The 24754-nt window shown below is 47.4% G+C and overlaps 1 protein-coding gene across 2 annotated transcripts in view; it reads right to left on the reverse strand.

Annotated features, from left to right (window-relative positions):
* LOC138580836 (serine/arginine repetitive matrix protein 2-like) overlaps positions 1 to 24754 on the reverse strand; it is a 1087536-nt gene that overhangs the window by 285291 nt on the left and 777491 nt on the right. For both annotated transcript variants that reach the window (XM_069651699.1, XM_069651698.1), the window contains exon 10: positions 210 to 8944. In XM_069651699.1, coding sequence (XP_069507800.1) covers positions 210 to 8944 — 8735 coding nt within the window. The remainder of the gene's footprint in view (positions 1 to 209; positions 8945 to 24754) is intronic.

A 24754-nucleotide genomic window follows, 5' to 3' on the forward strand; every position in this document is an offset into this window, starting at 1 on the left:
AAAGGGAGTAAAATACTGCCACCCCAAAATCTTAGCTGAAGTAACCAATTCATAGAAGGAATATACAACAGGAAAGTGGTCATTACAAAAAGAAAAAAATGTATAGTTTTTCTGTAGACGTAGATCAGCTGTAGTACAGGGTCACTGACTCCACTCACAATCACGAAAAAGTATTGTTGAATAAGGGTAAAAAAGATTAAGCATCTTACCGTTTCTGGGAAGGCTCTTTGATCCCTGGTGATGGCGGACTAGAATCTGAGGAGCTGGAATCAGATGAGGAGGAGGATGAGGAAGATGACGAAGAGGATGACGAAGAGGATGACGAAGACGAAGATGATGAAGAGGAGCTCCTCTTCCTCCGCTGTGCTCTAGGTTCCTCAGAGAGAAGGGAAGATGCAGTGACTGCAGGCAGTGACTTAAGAGAACTCTTCTTGGTGTCATCTGGTACATCCTGCAGGGTGTCTTGAGAAGGAGTAGGCAGACAACAGAGTTTGATGTCCAAATGTGTTCCTCCAGCAGTATCGTCTGATCCTTTGCTTGGGTATTGGGGCATAACCTTCTGGCTCCATGCTTCAGTAGTGGAGACTTCATTAGGTGCCAACCTGGACAATTGTTGCACATGTTCAGCTTCCAGAAAGTGCTTAGGGCTGGCTGTTGATGGGCTACGTTTCTGTTCACATGGTTGTAAAGAGGAAAGCTGTGAATGGTGTTGCTCACTGGGTTTTGAATAAGACACTTGGGACTTGAGCTGCTCATCGAATTCCAGTGAAGACACTTTAGGCTTTAGGTGCGTGCCTGGTTCCATCAAGGCTGATCGGCCTTTGAGCTGCTCAGACGGATCTGCAGAGATGTGCTGAAAATTCATTAGATCAGGCTGATCTGCTGAAAGCATTCGGATGTTTGGCTCCACACAAGGCTCTGGTGAGGCCAGTCTGGGTTTAAGTTTCTCAGGTGGTTCTACTGAAAGTCTTGGCATTGGTTCCTGGACAGCAGCAGAGACGAGTTGAGGAGTCAAATTATCTGAATGGCCTGATGTGGTCAGTCGGGACCTTTGGTTCTCACAATTTTCTAGGGAAGCTTGATGAATCTTTACTTGACCAACTGGCTCCATTGAAGAAACGTGATACTTCGTTTGCTGGTCAGATTCCATGGAGTCCAATCTTTGTTTCACTTCGTTTGGTTTGGGTGAGGATAATCGGGACCCCACTTGCTCTGCATATGATCGATGAGTTTTCAATTGCTCTGCAGGATCTACAGCAGAAATGTGTGCCTTTAGTTGCTCACCAGGCTCCATGGAAGGAATGTAGGCCTTTAAGTGATCTACAGGATCCCTGGAGTATGGGGCTTTCAGTTGTTCCATAGGTTCTGTGGTAGTTAGTGGGGCATTTGGCTGCTCTGCAAGATCTGATAATCTGGTCTTCAGTGGCTCTGAAGGAATTCTTGAGGACAGCCATGACTTTGGTTCATCAACATATTCCATAGTAGGAAGTATAGGTTTAAGATGCTCGCCTGGCTCCATTGCAGGTAGTTTGGACTTCATTTGTTCAACATGCTGTATTGAAGATGGTTGGGGTTTCAGTGGCTCAGCAGGTTTTGATTGCTGGGGAGGACATTTTGGTTGCTCAGATTTTGTGGAGAAGGGATATTTCAGTTTTTCTGAAGGTTTTATCGAAGACAGATTTTTAAGCTGCTCAAGAGGCTTTGATGAGGTCATTAAGGTTTTTGATTGCTCAACTGATTTTGTGGAGGACAACTGGAATTGAAATTTCGGCTTTGATGGCTCAGACTTTGCAGCGGGAAGGTGAAATTGGAATTTTGGCTGCTCCACAGGCTTTGAGTTAGACAACGGAAACTTTGGTTGCTCTGAAGATTTAGTTAATGGCAGCGATTTTGATGGTTCTTCTGGTTTTAAGGTTGGCAGGGCTTTTGAATACTCCTCAAGTTTTATCGAAGATATAGATTTTGGTTGCTCTTCAGCTCTAGGGGGTAGAATTGATTTCATTTGATCTGAAGGTTTTGCCAAGGCTGAAACTAATTTTGGTTGCTCTGCCAATCTGAATGATGGATGAGATTTCAGATCTACTTCGTGCCTTGCCAAAGGAAGGACAGACTTGGCCTGTTCGTTTCTAGAAAGCAGCAGGGGTGCTGGTAGTTCTTCATGTGACACAGATGGAGAAGATTTTCTTTCTGTTTCCTGTCTGTTGGAAGATGTGGGATGCAACTGCTCCTCTGGTCTTTTCAAATTTATTGATTTTGACTGCTCTGCAGGTTTTGTGGAGTAGGTCTGTGGTTTTGGCTGTACCACAGGTTTTGCAGGTAGCATGGATTTTGGCTGTTCAACATATTTTGCTGAAAGCGTTTTCAGTTGCTCTGCTGGTTTTGTGGAGGAAAGCAGCAGCTTGGATTGCTCTGCAGGTTTCGAGGACGTCAGGATTTTCTGTTGCTCTGCAGACTTTGTTAAAGTTGCATACGACTTTGCATCATATGTTGTGGAAGACAGCTGGGGCTTCGGTTCCGATGCAGTGAAGCTCCTCGTTGTTACTGGAGAGCGAGGGGGTGATTTAACAGGAGAGACTCTGCTTGAAGGAGAACTGGAACGCGAACTGCTGGAAGAATAACCCGTCAAGGAATTATTCCTTCTCAAAGCAGACCTGTTGGGACTGACTACAGTTTGTATGTGTGGCTTTCGGCCCCTCTCCATTAGAGATGGGGAGCTTTCCTTTCTTGCCAAAATAGGCGATTTATTTTTTGCTTGTGGGACAGAGTTTGGAGGAGATTGGTCCTGGATTGGAAAAACTTGCTGCAGTCCTGGTGGAGATACACTCCTTTCTGAAGACGATGACCTATGGGATGGAAGCATTCGAAGAGGAGGGCGTATTTGCTTTTTTAAAGTCGGTTTCTGCTTTGGTGACTCCTGCCTTGGTGGGGATGGTGAACTGCTCTCTCTGGACAAAGACCTTGCCGCAATGGAAAGAAGTTTATCTCCAGATCTTTGTTTTGTGCTTGATATTCCCTTCTTATCAGGAGAGGCTTTAGATTTGCTGTGCCGATTCGATAGTGGCTTGTCTTGTCCAGGGTTTTTTGTATATTTTTCAAGAAGTGGAGAGGATTTAGATTTATTTTTTTGAGGTGAATCACCCCGGTCCTTCCTTGGAGACCACCTAGACTGAACTTGTTTTGGAGGGGTCCTGGAAGTGTCACGCTTTGGAGAGGCTCGCCGATGTTTTGGTCTCGAAGAAGATCTTGAGCGCTTTTTCAGTGATGTTTTTGATTTTAAAGGGCCTGGAGAAAGCCTTGATCTGCCTTTATTAGAGGACTTGGCCCCATCAAGCTTAGGTGGTGATCTGGATCTGCCACGATTTACAGGCAATGATGTAGCAACTCTCTTAGGAGAACTTCGGTATTGGTCTTGTCGTGAGGTAGACCTAGAGCGACGACCCTTTGAAGAAGAACCAGACCTCCTTCGAGAATATCTATATTTATCTCGTCTTGAGGCTGACCGTGACCGAACTACTCGAGGGGAAGACCCAGATCTCCCTCTGCATGGAGAAAGGTGGGGCCTTTGCCTTGAATTCGATCTAGATCTGCGACCTCTTTGAGAGGATATGGACCTACGTCGTTGCCTCTGACCAAATCTGGATGCATCTTGCCTAGATGTGGACCTAGACCTGCCACCCCTGGGGGATGACCCAGATCTCCGGCGAGAATATTTTACAGTTTCTGGTCTTGATGTTGATCTAGATCTGCCACGTCTTGGAGAAGAGCCTGATCTCCTTCGTCTTGGAGAAGTTTTCAATTTGGCTGGTCTTGGAGATTCAGACTTCTGCCTCCTGGGAGATCCAGACCAGTCTGTAACTTTCTTGGAGTCATTCTTTTCAGGCCTCGAAGAAACAGATTTTTCTTGGATAGAGGACTTTAATTTCCTTCGAGGTGAACGAGACTGGCTTCTTCTGAGTACTTTGGATTTCTCCTGGGTTTTGAATGACCCTGGAAAACCTGGTCGAGAAGAATCTATAGACTTGTCAGGCCTAGGTGAAGAGCATGCATGTCTTAATGGTGATACAGTTTTCTTTGGCTCCTGTTCAACAGACCCTGATCGGCTCCTTGCAGAGGATCTTGAACGGCTGTGCTTTAAATCCACACTCAACTTTCTAGGTGGAGGAGAGGCCCTGGATGGACTCCTATCTGTAGAGGATTCAGAATCGCTGTCTTCCGAGGATGTGGTACTGCACTGGCCAGAGGATGCACTTCTCACTTTACTTGAAGACGACTTGGACCTACTGCGCTTTATGGGCATTGTAGCCTTTTCCTTAACTACAGGAGAAGAACTCTTCTTGTTCTGCCGTGGTGATGTCACAAACGTGTCCTTTGGGAGAGAGATATCAGATGCAGGCTGCCTGGGAGGTGTTGGTAATCTTTCTTCCGGTACTATTAGTGACCGAGACTTGCTTCGTCGAAGAGCTTTAGATTTTCCACGATCTGGTGAGGAATCGTAACTACTGCTGCGTGAGGAAGCTTTTGAGTCAAGTTTAGCCTGGGGGGACTTCACTCTGTCACGCCTCATAGGGCTACTAGATTTACAGATGTGTTCTGAAGGGGATTCACACTGGCTTTGCTTTGGCAAAATCTTGCTAACCTTCTCAATTGTCGAGGACCCAGAACCACTCTCCTTTGGAGGAGTTCTAGTTTTTTCTTTTCTTGGGGACCTAGCTTTTAGGTTTGTTTGAGTTTTAGCTCCTTTTTCTGCAACTGGTTTCAGTTGAGACATTGCCAATGGCTCCTTTGTTGCAGAGAATGAACTAGATCTATTGTGCCGTGGTGGTGAAAGCCTCTTTTTAGGCTCTGGAGAAGACTCTGGACTGTATACTTGGGGCAGTGCTTTTAACTTGGTTGTTGAAGATGAAGACCTGCCATGCCGGTCATTCTGTATAGGATGTGAACCAGGCAAATCATAACTTGTTGCAATTATAGATGTATCCTCTCGCTCAAGTAAGGAGCTAGAGCCACTTCTCAAAGGTTGTGATTTTAACCCTTCTTTCGTAACTGGAGCAGCATCAGATCCACTTCTCTGTGAAGCAAATTTAGGTAGGACTTTCTGTTCTGGCAGAGGGGGCCCTGAACGCCTTGGGGAGGTTCGTAATTTGTCAGCTGCTGTTGGTGATCTGTTATGCATGCGGGTCTTTAGGGCAGAATCTGTGAGCTCTGGTGAAGACCCAGCCCTGCTCATTCTTGGAGATCTAGATTTTCCCTTATCTGGGGAATAACCATGCCTGCTCCTTTGTGGTAGGTCTCTAAATTTCTCTTTATGCTCTGGAGATAAACTAGTTTTATTTTGCTTCACAAGGTTCCCAGATTTTTCTTTATGCTCTGGAGAAGAAGCAGATCTGCTTTTTGATGAATTGGGCATTTTTGTAGACAAATATGAAGGTCCAGTATTTTTTTTTACTGAAGAGGACCTTGACGTCGATTTAGTTTCCCTTGACCCAGACCGGCTTCTGCTAAGAATTATTCTGGGTTTCACTTTCAACTCTGGAGAAGATTCAGAACTACTTTCTTCTGAAGAATTAGAACTGCTATGTCGTGGGGGAGTTCTCACTTTCTCTTTTAGCGTTGGTGAGAATGCATGCTGGTTTCGTCTTGGGGGAGTTTTAGACTTCTCCCTTGGGTCAGGAGAAGAATCAGAACTACTTTGCCTTGGTGTTTGAGTTTTCTTATTTGCTTCTAGAGATGAATTAGACCTCCACCTTGGAGGTGTTCTTGCTGTCTCATTTTGTTCAACTGATGATGCTGAGCTACTCCGCCTAGATGGAGATCTTGAATTAGCCTTTTGTTCTGGAGAGGAACCAGACCACCTGCGACTTGAGGGTGTTCTCGATTTCTCCTTTCGGTCTGGCGAGGACTCAGAACTGCTTCGTCTAGGTGGAGTTCTCAATTTCTGTTTTGTTTCTGGAGATATGCCAGTCCTCCTGCGCCTTGGAGAGGTTCTAGCCTTCTCTAGGTCACTGGAGGAACCGGCCCTTCCTCGCCTTGGTGGGGTTTTAGATTTTTCTTTAACTTCAGGAGATAATGCAGATCTTCGACTCCTTGGAGGTGTTCTTGATGTCTGCTTCTCTGGAGAGGACCCAACCCTGCTATGAATTGGAGATTTTCTTACTGGCCCCTTCACCTCCGGCGAGGAGGCAGAACTACTGCTGCTGCTCGAAGAGGATCGTGATGTGCTTTTTCTAGATGGTGTTTTTGATTTTGTTGCCCTTTCTGGAGATGATGCAGACCGCTGACGCCTTAAACGGGCCTTCAAGTTCTCTTTTGCTGGAGATGAACCAGACCTGTGCCGTCTCGGTGATGTTTTCAGCTTTTCCTTTATTTCTGGAGAGGAATCAGATCGACTATGCTTTACAATCGGCTTGGATTTCTCCTTCAACTCAACAGAAGAACTGGATTTGCTTTGCCTTGGTGAGGTTCGAGATTTCTCCTGTACCTCCGGAGAAGAACCAGACCTACTTTGCCGTTGAGAAACTCTTAATTTGTCCTTTATCTCTGGTGAAGAACAAGATCTAGGTCTACGTGGAGAAATTTTTAATTTTGCGTTTCTTTCTGTTGAAGACTCAGACCTGTGCCGTCTTGGAGGTGTTTTTGCTTTTGCCATTACCTCTGGGGAAGAACTTGACCTATCGTGCCTTGTGAAGGCTCTAGATTTCTGTTTAGTATCTGGAGGAGTATCAGAACAGCCTCTCCTTGGAGGCAGCCCAGGTTGGTCCATTAGTTCTGGAGACGAATCAGACCTGTGCCGCCTAGGAGGAGTTTTTGATTTTGACTTGACCCCTGGAGAGGAGTCTGATCTGTGCTGCCTTGGAGGGGTTTTCGATTTGGTTTTAAACCCAGCAGAAGAACCAGACCTGCGCCGCCTTGGGGGAGTCTTTGATTTTGATAGCACACCTGAAGAACCAGATCTGTGTCGTCTTGGGGGAGTTATCGATTTTGCTTCGACACCAGGGGAACCACCAGACTTCTGTCGCCTGGGAGGGGTTTTTGATTTCGCTTTAGGTCTTACCGAAGAACCAGACCTTCCTCGCCTTGGGGGGGTTTTCGATTTCTCTTTAATTCGTCCACTGGGAGTTTTAGATTTTTCTTTCACTCGTCTAGGGGGAGTTCTTGACTTTGATTTCTCTTGACTTCTATTAGGTGTTTCAGACTTCTCCTTTAATGCTGAAGATGACCCAGATCGATTTCGCCTTGGTGGGGTTTTTGATTTCCCTTTCAAAACTGGAGAGGACCTAGATAGGGGTCGCCTTGGAGAAGTCTGAGGCTTTCCTTTCTGTCTAGGAGAAGATCCTGGCCGGTGACTCCTTGGAGGTGTCTTTGATTTTGCTCTCACCTCTGGAGAAGACATGGAGCTGCTTCTCCGAGCAATAATCTGAGATTTCAAAGTCCTTGGAGAGGAGCCAGAATTTTCACGTTTTTGTGGAGATAGGGATTTTGATCTTCTCTTTTTTGGAGTCCTAGTCCTAGATCTACCACGTTTCGGGGGTGTCGCAGATCTAGACCTGGCTCGTTTTGGGGGTGTACGTGACCTAGACCTTCCTCGTTTGTGGGGTGATCTAGTTTTGGATACAACTTGCTTCTTAGGGGTGCGAGACTTAGATCTAGCATGTTTTGGGGGGGTTTTGGATCGACTTCTACCTCTTTTCGGTGGGGTTCTTGATCGTGCCCTTTTCTGAGGAGTCTTTGATCTTCCTCTTCTCTGTGGGGTTCTAGATCTAGACTTTGCCCACCGTTTCGGAGACCTAGACCTAGACCTAGACCTACCCCAGCGCTTAGGAGATCGTGATCTGGACCTGCCCCATCTCTGCCGAGAACCAGACCGACCCCATCTCTGTGGAGATCTGGACCTGCCCCAACGCCACCTCTGTGGAGACCTGGACCTGCCCCACCTCTGCGGTGTCCTAGATCTTCCCCACCTTTGTGGAGACCTGGACCTTCGCCATCTCTGTGGCGTTTTTGACTTGGACCTACCGCGTCTTTGTGGTGTTTTGGATCGACCTCTTTTTGGTGACGACCTGGACCGTGCACCCTTGGGAGAGGCTTTAGACCTGCCTCGTTTTGGTGTTCTAGATCTAGATTTGCCTTTTTTTGGTGTCTTTGAGCGGGCACGCTTTGGAGAAGTGCTTGATCTGTCATGTTTTGCTGATGTTTTACAAGTCTTCCTTTTGGGGGGTGTTTTTGCTCTTTCTTTGTCTCTGGATGGAGATCGTTCGAGTCCTTGGGAAGCCTTTGATTTTCCACCAATCGTGGTGGACACCATAGGTCCAGAGGGTGACCGGCTTCTTGCTGGGGACGAGACAGCCTTTGACTTAATTGTCTTCCTTCCTGACAAAGTAGTGCTACAGTCCCTGGATGAAAGTTCACTTTCTGAAGAGGTGTGCTCACTTCCGGGGGATGCTGCTCTCCCAGAAACAGTTCTTTTTGGAGAGGTGCCCAAAGGAGAGGACCTGACAGTGGACTTCTTCAGGGTTGGAGATTGGGCAATTGGTGGTGCTCTACCTTCAATCTGTAAATTAGCCTGAACCTTAAGGGAGGAATTGTCATTCTGAGAAGCAGACTTTTTCTGGTCTGGTGACATGTTCCTTCCCAAAAGAGAAGGTCTTTGTTCCTTTGAAGACTTTGTATCAGAAGGGGACCTGTTTGGACTAGGTGATAGTTTTTTGGACAAGGACTCTTTCTGTGTCAAGGTTTTTTCCTTGCTCCTTTGCATTTGGGATGATTGGCTACAACTTGGAGAAACTCTGCTGGACTCAGATGCCTTCTGTACTTCACGTTCAGCAAGAATATTCTGATCTCTCACAGATGGAGAATCTCGACGATCTGGAGGTTTAGCCGTGCTTTTGTCTTTTTTCAATGGTGATAAAGACCTTTGGCTGGCTTCTTTTGATTTTTTGGAAGGCTTCTAGAATATTAAAAAAAACAAATTACTATACAGTTAAAATTGCCTTTCGACTTCAAATGAAATGATTATGCGATAACATTTCTTAAGTGGCAGCAATTTAAGTGTTTTATGGTGAAAAGGAAGATCACTATTCCGAGTTTGACAGACATAACCTATATGCACAGATTTGTAGATTTTCTGCAACCAGCAAGTACAGCTAAATAAGCAAGAGCTTCATTTTGCAAGAGCTACTATGGAAATTAGCATACACAGCAGTTTTCTGCGTTATTCCAGTAAACCACCTGCAAACATTTGGGGACATTATATTTAACACCTGTAGTGGCCTATGAGAGTTTCCATTTTCACTTAAATTCTGCAATTGAAAGGGATAAGGGACTTTGGTAATTGGATTCTCAACCCAAGTAAAATATGGGTTACATTTTGGCTGAGCTCAGAGGGTTAAGGCGAGTTTGCAAAACCCATATTTGCCAATAGTAAAAGTACAAGCTACTATTCAGGATGCACTGGTCGCCCTTAGTACACAATCCTAACGATTGATGGGATAATCTGACTCATGGTACCTTAATGCGAGCACTTCTTACAAAGCAAAATGACCGCGGCCAATGCCCCCACCACCATATCCTGTGCTGAAGAAACGTGCACAACTATCTTGAAATACAAAAGAAGAAACAAAAGTATACAGTCAAATCTCTTTATAGGAGACCACTGCCACTTCAAAAGAAGCCATCATTAAGCACTTAAGCTCTGAAGACAGTCTTTAGCTACTGCTAGGAAAGGTTTGTATGCAGTACCCTCTGGGAACACTACAAACAACTGACTACAGGTATAGGCGTGTACTACACAGTTTTGGTAGCGTGCTGAGCAGCCAGGCTTATCTCAAGAGGGGTAATGTGAGCTGTAGTGGAGTGACAAAGATTCAGTTAATGGTATTCAAATAAACTTAAACTCAGGGTTTCTTGCATAAAAAATTAATGTATTTATCAGTCAGTTATAAAGCCTTCTTCAGAAGGGAGCAATAGAATAGTAACACAAATATACTTCACTACTATACACTGAATTTCTGGATCAAACAAGGCCATTTTGGGATGGCCACAGACAACCTACACCCACAGGTGACTTCAGTAACAAGGGTGCTTGGGACATGAATACCTTACTGTTGGCATACAGAATACTCAGTTTGTAAAAGGCATAGGTTTTTTTTTTTTTAGAACACAAAGAATTACAAATCTTAAGCAGGGCAAATAACTTCAGATAGCAAGAGAAGAGTCATTCAATTCAATAGGCTAAGCCAAAGTCAATGGGTAAAAGTCTTTGTATAGGATGCAGCACTTCAGGTAAACAAATGGAAAAGTCTGCACAAGTTTTTAGGAGTCTTTGATAAAAAGAATCAAACATAGGGCCACACGCTGATTAGACTTGTGAGTTACAGAAGTTACAAGCACTTCCAAAGTAAGAGGTAAGATCTCTTAGGCTAGTTTTACAGTACCTTAGTAAAGAAGATGCAGCTGTAGACTTCTGTTCCAGTACAGCTCTGCAGATCTCACTGTTCCTGGGCCTCAGTCGTGGGGACAAGAGGGAGGATGTCGGGGGACTCCTGAGGTCCTGCACTCTGTTGAGGGGGCTCGGGCAGTCCTGATTCTTGGGAGTCCAGAGTATCTTCCAAAAGGTCTAGGCCAGTTTAAAAGTAACAATCTGGTGTCCCTATCCCTGGCTCTACGGTTTCCTGCAGTAACTCTGAGGAAATTCAACCAGCTCCGAGATGGGTGTCTAGGTGGCTTACTTGGGAGTCAACGGGTCCCACCAATTGAAAGGGGGAAGTCTTCCTTGCAGGGTTTCTCTGTCGATGCAAACTTGCCGATTCGGACCCGCAGCAGGGCTTCGCCGGGCAAACCAACGGTCCAAGAGTTGCAGCAGCCGTCCTCTTCAAGCTCTTTCTCTGTTCCTTCGTCCACTTGTCGACTCTGCCTTCCAAGCCAAAAGATTCCCCTTTTATTCAGTTTTCTCCCATTCATTCCAGCCTAGCTGTCAGTCACCTGGCAGGGTGGCTGTCCTTGCCGGACAGACAGCTGGCCAATCACCACAGAGTGCATTTAGGTCTCCTAGGAGACTAAGCACAGGGAGTTTCTGGCACCTCCCTCACTTCCTGCCTACCCCAGACACCCTGGAGCCAGAGGCCGGTTTCACTCCTGAAACCCGCCAAAGGCGAAATGAACAGAGCAAACCTGGTTTGGCACACAGAAAATCTCAAGAAGGAAGTTTCCACAAAGAAATGGCGATAAAATAAGATTGGGCACCATTTTGACAAAGATTGCTCCTGTGGGTGCTTTACTGTAGCTGCAAACGCTTCCACCAGCCATTCAGTGCGAAAAGGGCGACAAAAAATGTTACATGAGAAACTAGACAAAGGGGATACTAGATAAACCCCCCCCAGCACTATTGTAAGATAGGGTGTGCTGGGTCTAGAAAGTTACAATGGTAAGTAAAGTCAATTTCACTTTACTGCTCTTGGAAACAGTAGTTTATCCAAGAGAAGGTATTTAAGCCTTTGGGAAATCTGAAAGACTTCCATGTGCTACTGCACTGAAGGAGCAGTGTGACACAATGTAAAAGATTATGCCTACGGTGTTTGTCAGACTCCACAACCAAAAGAAACACTGTATAAAATCACATTAAAATACGAGAGTGTGGGAAAAAGCGTCATACTCTCTCCAGGTTAAAAAAATCAAGTCCTCAAAATCCAGCAAGGTTGCTGGGGGTCTCCAAGTTGGAAGGAATTAGCACATTTCTGACAATTCTGCCTAACAGCCTCCAAGATCTTTTCCTCCTTGCTTAGCAGCACCGAGGACAATGTGGCAGATGACAACTGAGGCTTAGAGTAAAGGGACGCTGCAGCGATCACCGATGAGAGCGGCTGGGGGTGCGTTGAGAGCAAGAGTGTATCCCCCTCCATCTGTCTATACTTTGCATCGAGGCACTGATTGACAGGCTGGGTAGTGTGTGGCTGGAGCAAACCGTTCTTGGCCAGAGTGACATCCTTGCGCATCGGGACACCCGTCTTAGTTGGGGTCTCAGGAAAAGGACCTCTGCCTGGACCCCATCCTCAGGCTGCTCTACCTCGGGATGATGAAGGCCCAGATATTCTGACAAACCTGTGTCATGTAAGGCCTTTGCTGAAGACTGCCCGTCAGGGTCCTCCTCGTTTGTATCCAGCTGGGCGTCAGGCTGGTTCACCATGGGAGGAGGTGTGTTGGGTGACAAGGACTGCAGTGTGGAGACCGGAGCCGGAGGCTGCTGCGGACGCTGGCTCGGAATCGGCTGCACTGGGGGCGGATTCGAAGGAGCCGGCAGCGGAGGCTGCGTTGGGGCCTGTGTTGCCGGAGCCAAGGGAGGAATTACTATGGGCACCAGTGGAGTGACCAGAGGGAGCAAGTCCCTGACTGCATCCCTTAGGATGGCCCCCATCTGAGCAGTTCGCATCAGCCCCAAACACCTTTCGAAGAACCTGTCATCTGAGGCGGAAGAGGAGGCAGGGCATACTGGTGGAGTTACTGGGGGATTCTGGGGCCAGAGCACACTCAGTCTGGGTTGCAGGGGGAACCTGTGCTGATGGATAGACTGTAGGCCACATACCCGGTTGACAGCACCCCCACCTTAACATTTGTTCCCCCACCTGCTCTGTTCCTAGGAGCGGCATCAGACAAACGGTCATGTTGTCGGTCATGGCAACCATTTTGTCGGGCTGTGTGCTACGTACCAGAGTCGTGGTGCATGGCCCTCCGGACACGGCCTCGCCCAAGACTCTTGGTGTTGGAGCATGAGGCCAATCCTGCACCTCAGGTCTAGGCCTCGAAGAGGTATCACCCTTGGCATTGTCGCCGGTAGTGCTGCGTGCAGGTGACCCCTCGAACATGGAGACGGTACTAGGGCGTAGCCCATCTGGTGTACACCCGGTAGAAGAACCTTGCGATCCCTCAGCACTGATAACGGTAGGGTCCACAGACCACTCGGCCATAAGGCCGGTAGCTGTGTTAGCCTCTGTGCGTGTGCTGGTAACAGAACCAGAGCGGTTCCTCCTGCTTGGGCGGTTCCTCAGTAAGGAGTCGCCCTTACGGGGTGCGATGGAAAATAACGGTCCACCCTTGGGCCTCGATCTCTGCAGGACAAGTCCTCTGGAGGCGACGTTTGGAAGAGTTCTCTCCACCTGGCTAGCCTGTTCTTCAGTGCGTGTGGAATCAGTCACACGCGGTGCAACCCTCCCAGCCGTAGTCAGGGGCAAGGCAGAGGAAACAAAGAGCGTGGGGGTAAGACGTGGGAAAGAGTCCTTCGCAAGCTGGACACCTGCTGAAACCCGCTGAAGTCAACATGCGCGGAGGAGGAGGAGCGTGGCGCCGGAGGTAATATAGATAATAAAGACAAAAAAGATAAGAATCCGAGGAAGAGCGCGTGGAATTACATGGCAAGGTCAAAACCAGGAGCGCTGGTGAAAACGGCCTGTTCCGGTCAATGCGGAAAATGGGACTAAGGAGAGGCACCGGTGGGTGGAGTCAGGGTAGCACATGCTTCCACCGTCACACGCCTATAAATTTGAAGGGGAAGGTTTTTCTGGTGAAAAAGGTCCGGTATCCTGTCCCTAGGGACGGACGCCCATACAGTATAGAGGAAAGAGGACGAGACTTAACTAGTATATTCCCTGTCGGTCCAGAAATCCTCAGTACAAAAAAAAAAACGTTCACTTACAAACTGTATTTCTCCTCTAAACCAATCACTGACCTCTGCATCATACTGCCCCCAGCCAATGACTGCCCATTCCCTACGCCCCTTCTCTGGCAGCCATCTTCAGATTTGGTAGCACGTAAAGTGGCAGTATGACCAAAAAGAGCCACAGAGGGGCAGGAGGGAGGGTTTGCATGTGAATCCATGCCAGACCTATGCTGGAGAACAATAGTTACAGTTATGTAACTTGTTCCTTCTCCAGCATGGGGTCTAGCATGGCTTCACATGCTCATGAATAAATAATACATAGCAGTACAACATTACACAACTGCAGGAGGTGGCAAGGCTCAACAGAAGCAATTACTTTTACTTCCGGAACAGGCTCACCTTCAAGCAAACAGGTTGTGTAGCACTGTTTGGCCGACACTGGACTCCTCCCTGGAATACCTATTGACGCAGTAGAATCTTGTGAAGGTGTGCGTGGACCTCCACATGGCAGCCCCCCAGATGTCCAACAGGGGCACAGCAGACAGGAAAGCCATCTCAGCAATCACTCTGGTGGAATGGGCTCTCGGACAGAGAGGCAGGAGTCTGTTTGCCAACCGATGACAGTAAGTGATACAGCCGGAGAGCTACCTGGAGAAGGAAGCCTTAGACAAGGCCTTCCCATGATTCACAGGACCAAAGTTCACAATTAGTTGATATCTTCCGTAAACACTTTGTACGTGCCACATAGAACTTCAGAGCACAAGCCACATCCAGGGAGTGCAAATTCCTTTCAGCCAGCAACGAACGTTTGGAAAGAACACAGGAAACAAAGGAATTCCGATGGAACCTTCAACATGAAGGAGGGGTTTGTCTGCAGCACTACCCTCCAGTCGTGAAAAGTCATACGGCTTTCTGCAGGAGAGGGCCTGGATACCACCCACTCTTGGCAGAGTTGATTGACACGAGGAAAGCTGTTTTCCATGAGAGGTACTAGAGAGGGGCCTGATGCAGACTCTAAGAGGAATACCCCACCCGCATGAGCCTTGTCATTAACACGTTGAGTTCCAATGCCAGGGCAGGCACTGTCACTGGCGTGAACAATCAAGAGAGTCCATTGAGGAACTCTTGGACAGGAAGGTGGGACCAAACATAAAACCGTCCTGGAGACCGGGGGTAGCGGGAGATAGCCGCCAGATGCACCTTGATAGAAGTGTGTGCCAGCGCCACCTTGGCCAAGGAAAACTAGTATGGAAGAATCTGCGGGGCTGTGACCCTCAGAGGATTGATCTTCTGCACCTGGCACCACGTAGCAAAACACTTCCACTTATGCCCGTAGCACTTTAGAGTCGACACTCTGGGCCTGGCAAGGACCTCGCTGCATGCAGTCTGGCGGAAACTCGTACCCTCCGAACTCTAAGGCTGCAGGAGCCAAGCCCTCAGATTCAGCGACCCTGTGTCGTGATGCAGGATTGCACCTCCTCTGGTGAGCAGATCTGAGACCAAAGGCGGCTTGACCAGAGGTGACGGGCTGAGGTGGTCCCGGTACCAACTCTGCCTCGGCCACGCCAGGGCAATAAGGATCATCCTGCATAGGATGAGTTTTGAGTCGATTGATGAATCGATGGAAGCAATGGAATCAAGCAGGACTTTGGATAGTTGACGCAGAACCCCAGATCCATCAGCAGTGTGTTCGATGGCCAATTCCCTTGGCTTGGTGTCATGATCTCTGCTTCCAAAAGGTCAGGGTTTTCCCAACTCCCTTTGAAGCAGATCCATAACCCAGGTTCCGAGTGCCAACCAGTCCCAATTGGGACCTTTTGGACCCAGTCCTGGCGCCAGTGGCACCAGGCTCATAAATATGCCCAGTCCCAGCGCTGGAAGCGCCGGGCTCATAATGCTTGGGTGGACTTACCTGCAGCAGACCATGCTGCTTACTTGCCTGCCAGTTGAGCCTCTGATCCTCTTCTGTTTGGAACTACTTTTCCTGTTGGGTGGGGCAGGAGCCACTCCCTAGATTCAGAACACTGGAACTCTTCTGGAAAGCAGGAACTCTTTTCTTACCTAGGCGTGGCTGTGGAAGGAGACACCTAAGCACTACAGGAGGCTATTTAAACCACACCCGATGGATGAATCTTGCTTTGCGTTATTCTGCATCCTCTGCAGCAGAACGCTCATCGTGTCTTCTGCATCTGATCCTGGGCCTAAGGAAAAGGCTTACCATCCTGAATCCAGTCTTCAGCAACACCTATAAAGACAAGAAAGAACAGGTTAGCATTACGGTCTTCAGTGACAGCTCTTCACTTACCTGGTCCATCGGCTGTCACCAACGCCTCGCGCTGCATTCCGGCATCTGAAAGACAAAGGTTTACCAACTCTTCGCACGCTCTGGAGGCCTTCGGCGCTGCATCCCGCACCTGAAAGACAAAACAAGGTGCGTTTAAAGACATTGGGGAACTTTAATACTCACGTGCCATTACTCCTTTCCACATCTAACCCAGTGGGTATTCCGGCACCCTGCAGCCGCTCCGAACTTGTATCTGCAAAATAAAAAGACAGTTAGAGCGCATCGTGAAGCAGGCAACAAGCGCTTACTTACGTGCTTCCAGGCGCTTCTATTCATCACACGGGCTCCATCTTCAACTCACTTCAGCCCGTCCTCCGCCATCGCCGGAACCCTGCAAAACAAGAAACATCATTACTAAAGACTTTAAAGACATTAGAATTACTCGAAACTTACCGTTCGTGCAGTAAACGACGACAGCAGTCCTCTGAAGTCAAGAGGCCTGCTCCCCTTATCCAGTGAAGAAACTGGTTACAGCACCCTGCCCCGAGGCAGATGGAGAGCACGGCGTTCACTTACCTAAGGTGAGAGCGTTAACCTTTGGGGTTCTACAGGAGAAGAGAAAGGGAAGAAGAGGGAGACATTCAATAACCCAGTTCCTTAATCCCATATTTTCTATCTGCAGACATCTTACCCTTCGAGTCAGACATACAGTGCACAGAGGTCCAGCCCAAAGAGCCAGCCGTGTTACACATCACCTTTGAAGATACGGTATACGCCCAGTCAAGACCGGCGCCTATACGGGAATCAGGTGAGCGTTACACTTGGCACGGAAACCTCCCATGCTTCTTGTGAATGGGGACGTGGAAGTATGCGTCCTCCAGCAGTCTCCTTCCTTCAGTTGAGCGAGCATGTGCTGCAACGTGACCATCCTGATTTTTTGGGATTTGTTGAGACACTGCAGGTCCAGAATGGGCCTCCATCCCCCATGCCTTCTTTACCAAGTAGTATCTGGAGTAGACTCCAGAGGCCTGGAGTCGATTTGGAACAAGCTCTAGCACCTCTTTTCTTATCATGACCGATACTTCCTGCCGGAGCGGAGGGATGTGCTGCTCCTGTCGGGCCACTGGAGGTATTCACGGACACTTCTGCTGGATCTCGAGTGTCCGTGGGCAAGAGAATCCGGCATCTGGTACATTTTCTCCAGCCCATCCTTCTTGGCCAGATTTCTCAAAGCTAGGCCCCTCCCCACAAACATCGGGGAGGTTCATGCGATGGCTTAGGGTGCTGCTTTTTTTTCCTCTCGATGCTGGTATGGGGCCACCGGGGCTAGCAGTGTCATCGGCATCCTTTTCTGAATCTCCGACGCCAGGGTGTGTAGAGTGGAAAGAATATCCAGCGATGCATCCCTCTCAGGGGTCGGGGCTGTAATTTCCACTGTCGCCAACCCACTCGGCGTTTCTGCCGTCGGCATCATCCCCCACGTCCTCCTGGACCGTGTGTACAGATACCTGGTCCTCCTCGTCCGAGGAACAAATATCTGTGACCTGGAGTACGGTTGAGGCCTCCCCTTCCCCGCCAACCCTTTTTTTCATCCTGAGGGCTTGGGTTCGGGCTTAGGGGTGGCATTCTCTTTTATAGTGTCCTTTCCACTGGCTTAGGGGTAGGGACACAGGCATTGCTGGGGCTACCTGAATGTGTCAGCAACATTGGCCTTCAAGACGGTGGCCACCACCAACTCGATAGTCTAATTCACCTGAACCGCCTAAGCCTTCTGGGGCAGGTTGTCACCTTTTCCTACGCCTTCTCTGGCTTTTCCCGCAGCTCCGCCGTGCTAGCTGATTTCCTTGTCAAGGAGGAGCTGGAGCGATGGCTGGAGATGGAGGCAGATGGAGAAGATGAGCGTGCCCTGTCCATCGCAGGACCCGCTTGCACGGCGACCCAGACAGAAACAGACCGTGTCTTGGGCCTCCATGGATGGAGCGCCCTCAAAGGACTTCGAAGCCTGCTCCTCGGGCCGTTCGGTCCTGTGCGAGGCATACCCCCGCTTGCCGCACACCCCCGCTTGCCGCACAGGCCAGATGCCTTGGCGATGAGCCATGTCGCCAGCCTACTGTGACGATCCTTCATGGTTTGCTAGGAGAACCAGAGGCAGATTTCACAATCCGTTTCCCTGTGGTCTGGATAGAGACACTGAGAAGGTGTTTGTCCTCTACAAACACGTTCCGCAGTCCACAGCTGGACCAGAGCTTGAAAAGGGAACTCTTCTCTTCCAACATGGTGCAGAGTAGGCACGATGGCCTTCTGGAATCTTCGATGAAACTTCAATTCTTGCAATTGAGGGGTGTTGAAATTCACTGAAACTGATCCCCGCTTGTCGACCAAAGGAGCGAAAGGGCATACGGCTCCATTTGACAAAAATAGACCTTTGTATCTAAAAAAGTGGGAAAACGTAGAACAGCTCACGGAACAAAACACAAAAACTCCCAACACTTAAATGTGCAGTAAAAATCTAAAGATGGTTGCCAGAAGAGGGGCTTGGGGAGAGGGCAGTCATTGGCTGGGGCAGTATGACCCAGAGGTCAGTGATTCGTTTAGAGGAGAAATACAATTAGTAAGTGACAGTGAAACTGTTCTCGTTTAACGAGCATTCCCAGCATGACAGGGAATATTCATGAGCATATGAATCCATGCAGGAGAACGGCACTATTAGTTCACTGCCATAGACTGTCTATATGCATATGGTGTTTAAAATGGGATATAGGGGCATTTTCTAAACACCTTTAAATTTTTGAAACATGTACCAGAACTGTAAAATGCACTGTTATTTACAGATACAAGCTACATTTCTGTATGCAATGACACAGACTACCCCATTTATCATAGGGGTTGGAGGTTTTCCCTCCTTGTGCCTCCTACATGGGTCGTTCTCAATGCACAACCCATTCACACCCATATAACAGGATCTGGTCCATCCCAAGATGGCAGATTGTTTCCACCAACACAGCCATGTGCAGTTGCCTAGGCAACTGCATTAACATTTATACACAGGTCCGTGCACCGCCTCAGTAAAGCAAGGACCTACAAGCTTAGGCCGAGCACATAGTGAGACCTTGTTTCATGACATCCAGCTCAGGTAAGAAGAGATGTGGGTACAACCAGGGGTCTGCCGCAACACAGTGAAACATTTGTATGCATGCAGACCGGTCCTACTACGTTTTCTAGCCTCGGTCCCAGCGCCACTCTGCGTGTCCCCCATACTAAATGCACGCACCCGGCTGACTCCATAAGAGACCAGCTTTTTTCAGAGAGCAGCCCATAATTCGCGAGCCCCTGTTGATGCACGAACAGACCAATCGATTTTTATGATGTTTCAGCTTGAGTATACTTATTATTCTTTAAGCACATTACACGCCAGATAGATTAGGGCACCCTTTAGTGCCTCATGGCAACTGCGCTCACATTAGGTAATCGCAACACGCACAACCAAGTCAAACCATCCGTTATCAGTAAACCCCAAAACAAACCTGAAATTCATACTAATATACAGACCGCCAACCTACGATGGGACCTTCATAGACTACTTCATGGAAGCAATCACCATCCTAGCCATCAAGTACAACCATCTGATCATCCTCTGAGATTTCAACATCTGGTTCGACAAAGAAAACACAACCACACAAAAATCCTTAACCACCCAACTAGCAGCCATGAACCTACAACCATTAGTCAAAGGAGCAACACACTCAGCAGGGCACACACTTGATGCAATCTTCGCCAACAAGGATATCACCACGGAACCCCAATTCAAATACTCTGGAGCGACCACCTCATCATTCCATTCATAATCACAACGGCGGCTCCAACAAAGAAGCAACAAGAAAAACGACCGATCATGATGAAAAGAAATTGGAGAACCATACAAAACTCCAACCTAACCGAGCTCCTGGCACTCAGCAAACCACAAGCAACAATCATGGAAGAAGCGGACCTAGACAAAAAAGTTGCCCTGCTCCATACCCGGATTCCAACAACCCTAGATGACATCGCCAAAGAAAAGCCCTTCACCCCATCACGCAAGAAAACCACAGCAAAATTGTTCTACTCAGCAGCATGAAAAGAAAAACCCGAAAACTAGAATCTGAATCGAGGATCAATAACACCATTGCAAACAAATTGAAATTCCTGCAACAGATCCGCTCATATAAAAAAGGAAATACAAAAAGCAAAGAGGAAACGCTATGAACACCGAATCTTCAACGCACCAAAGGCCTAAAAAGAACTCTAAACGAAATAAAAAACCCACTGGCTTGCAACACGCCAATTCCATTGATGAAACTATGCGATGTCCTAGGAGACCACTTCAGAAACAATAACTTCCATCCAACATACCATACAAAACAGAACAAGCGAGCACACCTCAATCCCCACAGACACCCACAAGGAATATCCAAACAAGCTACAAAAGCTTCCTAGAAATATCAGTGGAGACTTTTGTCAAACTGGTAAACCAAAGCAACAAATCAGGCTCTCCTGAAGACCCCTGATCCCCGGAAATATACTAAACAATTCTCAAACAACGAGCCCCCATGGAATACCACAGGAATCTCCTCAACCTCTCAATCTCAACAGGTAAAGTACCACAGGCCTTCAAATCGGATTACATCAAGCCGCTACTCAAAGACAACAGGAAACGTGGAGGACCTATCCAACTACAAAACCGTCTCCAACATACCTTACATAACCAAACTGCTAGAAACGTACGTCTACAAAATAATCCAAGAATTTGCAGAAGAGCACTGCCTACTAGACCAGACAAGTTGGTTTCAGACCAATGAGAGGGACAGAATCTGCTCTCCTCTCAATATGGGATGACCTAAAAACAAACGCAGACTCTGACAACACAACCGACCTGATTCTCCTTGATCTATCCACAGCTTTCGACACGGTTAACCACAACATCCTTATAAAGAGATTATAAGGACTAGGAATAACAGACACCGCCCAACTATGGATCAAATCCTTCCTAACAAACAGAACCGAAACCATATGGATGAAACCTTTCAAGTCCAAACCTAGAGATTCCACGTGCGGAGTACCACAAGGATCATCTTTCTCCCCGCTTCTATTCAACATCTACATGTACCCATTAATCAAACTCATCAAAAAACACAGCCTCACGTGCTACATCTACGCTGACGATACTCTAATCTTCAACATACAAGACACCCGAGAAGAAAACACCACACTAGAGAATTGCCTTAGTGACCTATTCAACTGGATGAACCTCAAAATCAACCCAGGCAAAACAGAGAATGATTGTTTCAAAAAAGGGAGGAGAAATCAGCTACATCCCCTGGCCAAGAGATTTCAGCACCACACCAGCACCATCATCAATTGTAAAAACCTAGGGGTCCTGATGGATAACACCCTCACTCTAGAGCCACAAGTAAATGCTCTACTCAGGAAATGTTTCTTCCATTTTGTTGCTCGCAGGAGGATCCTACCGTTCCTGTCGTTCGCCAACAAAACACTTACCATCATCGCTCTGATCATGTCCAGAGTAGGTTACGCCAATAGCCTATAGCTGGGCATGCCCGAACTTCTAAAAAATCTACAACGCATACAAAACGTAGCAGCCAGACTCCTCAAGCTACCCAGAAGAGAACATCGCACCTGCGCTAAAAATACTACACTGACTACCTTTAAAACAGCGAATAAAGTTCAAATCCATGTGCATCACGCACAGAGCAATACACAAACAAGGCGCAGAGTTCCTAGGCGATAAACTACGCCTACATCAACCGACAAGAACACAGATCAAGCACCGACATTCGCCTGGAACCAAAACCCTATAACAGAAGAAAACTCGGAGGATCCTCTTTCTCTCACCAGGCACCGAAAACCTGGAATGACCTACCTAAGAATATACGGAACACAACAAACCACCTAGCATTCAGGAAACTCCTCAAATCATGGCTCTTCAAAGCGTAACTACAACAGCAGCTCACAAGAATGCCCACCCCGTTAAACAACGATGAATAAAAACACCAACCTCGATCACTCCCAAAATGGACATACACAGAACCCAAAGAACGGACCCCACAACAGACCATAAGATATTACGGGAAATAGCCACAAAAGGAGGTCACTATAGACTTATCACTTAAATCAGACCGAGACGAAAACCCTTAAATGACTCATCCACTGCCTCCCGGCCGTACCTTATCCAAACCCACAGCAGACACATCTAGATAGAAAGTTTGTAAAAGGAGACCACAACACCTGCTCCAACACCCAAGGAGGAGAATAGACACCCAACCCAGATTAATGAATCCATCAGAATTAGAACACCTACAGGGCTGGCTAGAATAGAACGGAGAGCGCATCGCACCAACTAAAACCCAACCCACAATACTCACTCCTTCAGAATCCGAACACTTACAGAGCGCGTTAGAACAGCACAGGGATCGCCTCATACAAACCTAAAACCCTGCCAGGCGTAACCCCTTCGCCTATCCTGATGAGATTGGGAGGATTAGCGAGCACCACACTCGGACAGGGTTCTGAATGTTAACATGTTAAACTTCATATAACCCACTAACAAAAAACTGCATTTCTGCAGACTTATCTCACTCAGAAATCACACAACAACCCGCACGCACTTCACAACACCGCAACACATAAGCCGCACCAAGAGCACACGAGGACCGACATCGATCCGATACTCGTACCAAAGTTCAGCACCCAGTGTATAAAGAGTTGAAGCTGCCAACAGAACACTACTCCTCTCACTATCCTACTTCCGCTTCACCTACTAACCCATCCCACATTCTCACTTACAGATCCGCCATAACGCCTGGGGACCAACTCTGTTCGTGAGCGGTACAAATACCTTTAACATTTAACTCATTTAAGATTTGGCTTAAGGGGTGACGGGTACCTCTGGACTGCACAAGTGCCCCACACTTAACATGCAAGACCTATTGATCAGATCCCAGACATTCTTCCTTTTTGGGATATTGCCAAGTATATGGTGGGCTTTGACATCCAAACCAGCCTGAGCATCCTACAAACAAGCGGTAGCTGACCGACAACCATGCCTAGTCCCAAATGTACGGTAAGTCCTTACTGGGTTCTATTTAGAACTAAAGCAGTAAAAGCTTCTTACAAACCATGTACAATACACCCTACAGACTCCACTTTGAACTGACAGAACCATTTCTGATAATTTCACAGATCCACAGGAATCACCATTTATTGAGCATCCATCAATTTGTACCCCGTCCTGAAGAAGGCCACCCCACGAACAGCATCTCCCAACTGCTACATGTGTACGAAACAACTGCCGACTTCCCCACAGAGTATTGAGGGTTCATACTGTTCAGTTAGCAGTTTTGTTCTGAAAATATGACGTGTGGCTCCCAATAGATGAAATGGGACCCTCCTATTTTTTGTAACCATTGATTATATATTTTTATAACAATTTATGTTAAAATGTTTGTCTCTACATGTTAATTTGCATTGTCTTTACAATTAATTTTTCTTGTCCTGTGAACACATTAGGTTTATACCATTGTTTATGCATGTCTAAAGCTGAAATTTTTAAATGTAATGTCTCAAAAAAATGTCAACGTATCAATTAGTAAAATGTATTCAAATTGGTCTCTTTTCTGGAGTCTATGTATTCGGGCACAACCTGATCAATCGCTACCCACACATGATCCTCCAGAAACCAGCCCTTTTATTAATGGTTTCTTTGAAGTGCTTCATAAACCAACTGATTCGGTATAGAGATGTCGTCTCCGACAAGGCGGATGCCTGAATTGGAGTTTTGACATTGATGCAATCTCCTTCCTACTCCCCACGCTCGGCCCCAAACCACCCGACTAGAGTAGCCACATTTCTTACTTTGTTGAGGAAGATTAAAGTCCTCCCTTGGAGTACATGCATTTTTTTTATGTCTGCGTAGGGTGTTGCGTGGATGCACTGTTCTTTAGACCCCCTTTCCGAATTCATGTTTTTGTGAAGGATGTGTGGAGTGCGTTTTGCAGGGCCTGCACCTAATGTGCTGATGCTTGTGCTCAGCCCAACACCTTGTGCTTCGGTGCCAATACCAGTTTCTCAGCGCTCTTTGAGCACCTCCCCGCGTGATATTGTTCATGTCTAGATTTATTGGAGTGGCCAGCGCCTGTTGCCAGGGGACTTTCTTCATCGCTCAAAATGATACTGGGTCATCTGAGAATGGAGTAAGCTGCAAGGCCTTGCTTGCTGGAGCCACTACAAATGGCACTCAGGTTTGCAGAAAACCCCAGTGCCTGAACCTGGATGTCTAGGGGCCCAAGTCTGAGTGATGATCCCACCCTGGACCGATGCTAATCGAATGGGGTATGCCACCTGGTGCTCTTGATTGCTCTTCCTAAGGGGTTTGGGTACACGTTTGCCATGCCCAGAACCAATCCTCTGCGTGGTCCCTTGCAAATCAGTTTTTGCACGCTTAGTGCATGTTTTTCCGATTGAAGATCAGCACCCAAGAAAAAATGGAAACCAGATTTCTTCATAAGGGGGGTTTGGGAACAGAGCATAACCCAGGTAAAGGGTGGGCAATCAAGGCATTCCGTATGCCCCAAACAATAGTGATGAATGCCCCCCGACTCGCTCTACTTTGTGGAGGTGGTTTAACACCTTAAAACATGCCTCTCTCCGGCGTCAATTGACTGAATCGTCCCCAACACAGTGATGGGTTGTATTCCCCTCCTGGAATTTGTGGCCAAACAAAAGGTGTAAACAATTTGTTTTTTAAAATAGGACATTGGCGGATGAAGGAT

The sequence above is a fragment of the Ambystoma mexicanum genome, chromosome 3p (assembly GCF_040938575.1).
Source record: "Ambystoma mexicanum isolate Mex_15411 chromosome 3p, UKY_AmexF1_1, whole genome shotgun sequence".
Taxonomy (NCBI): domain Eukaryota; kingdom Metazoa; phylum Chordata; class Amphibia; order Caudata; family Ambystomatidae; genus Ambystoma; species Ambystoma mexicanum.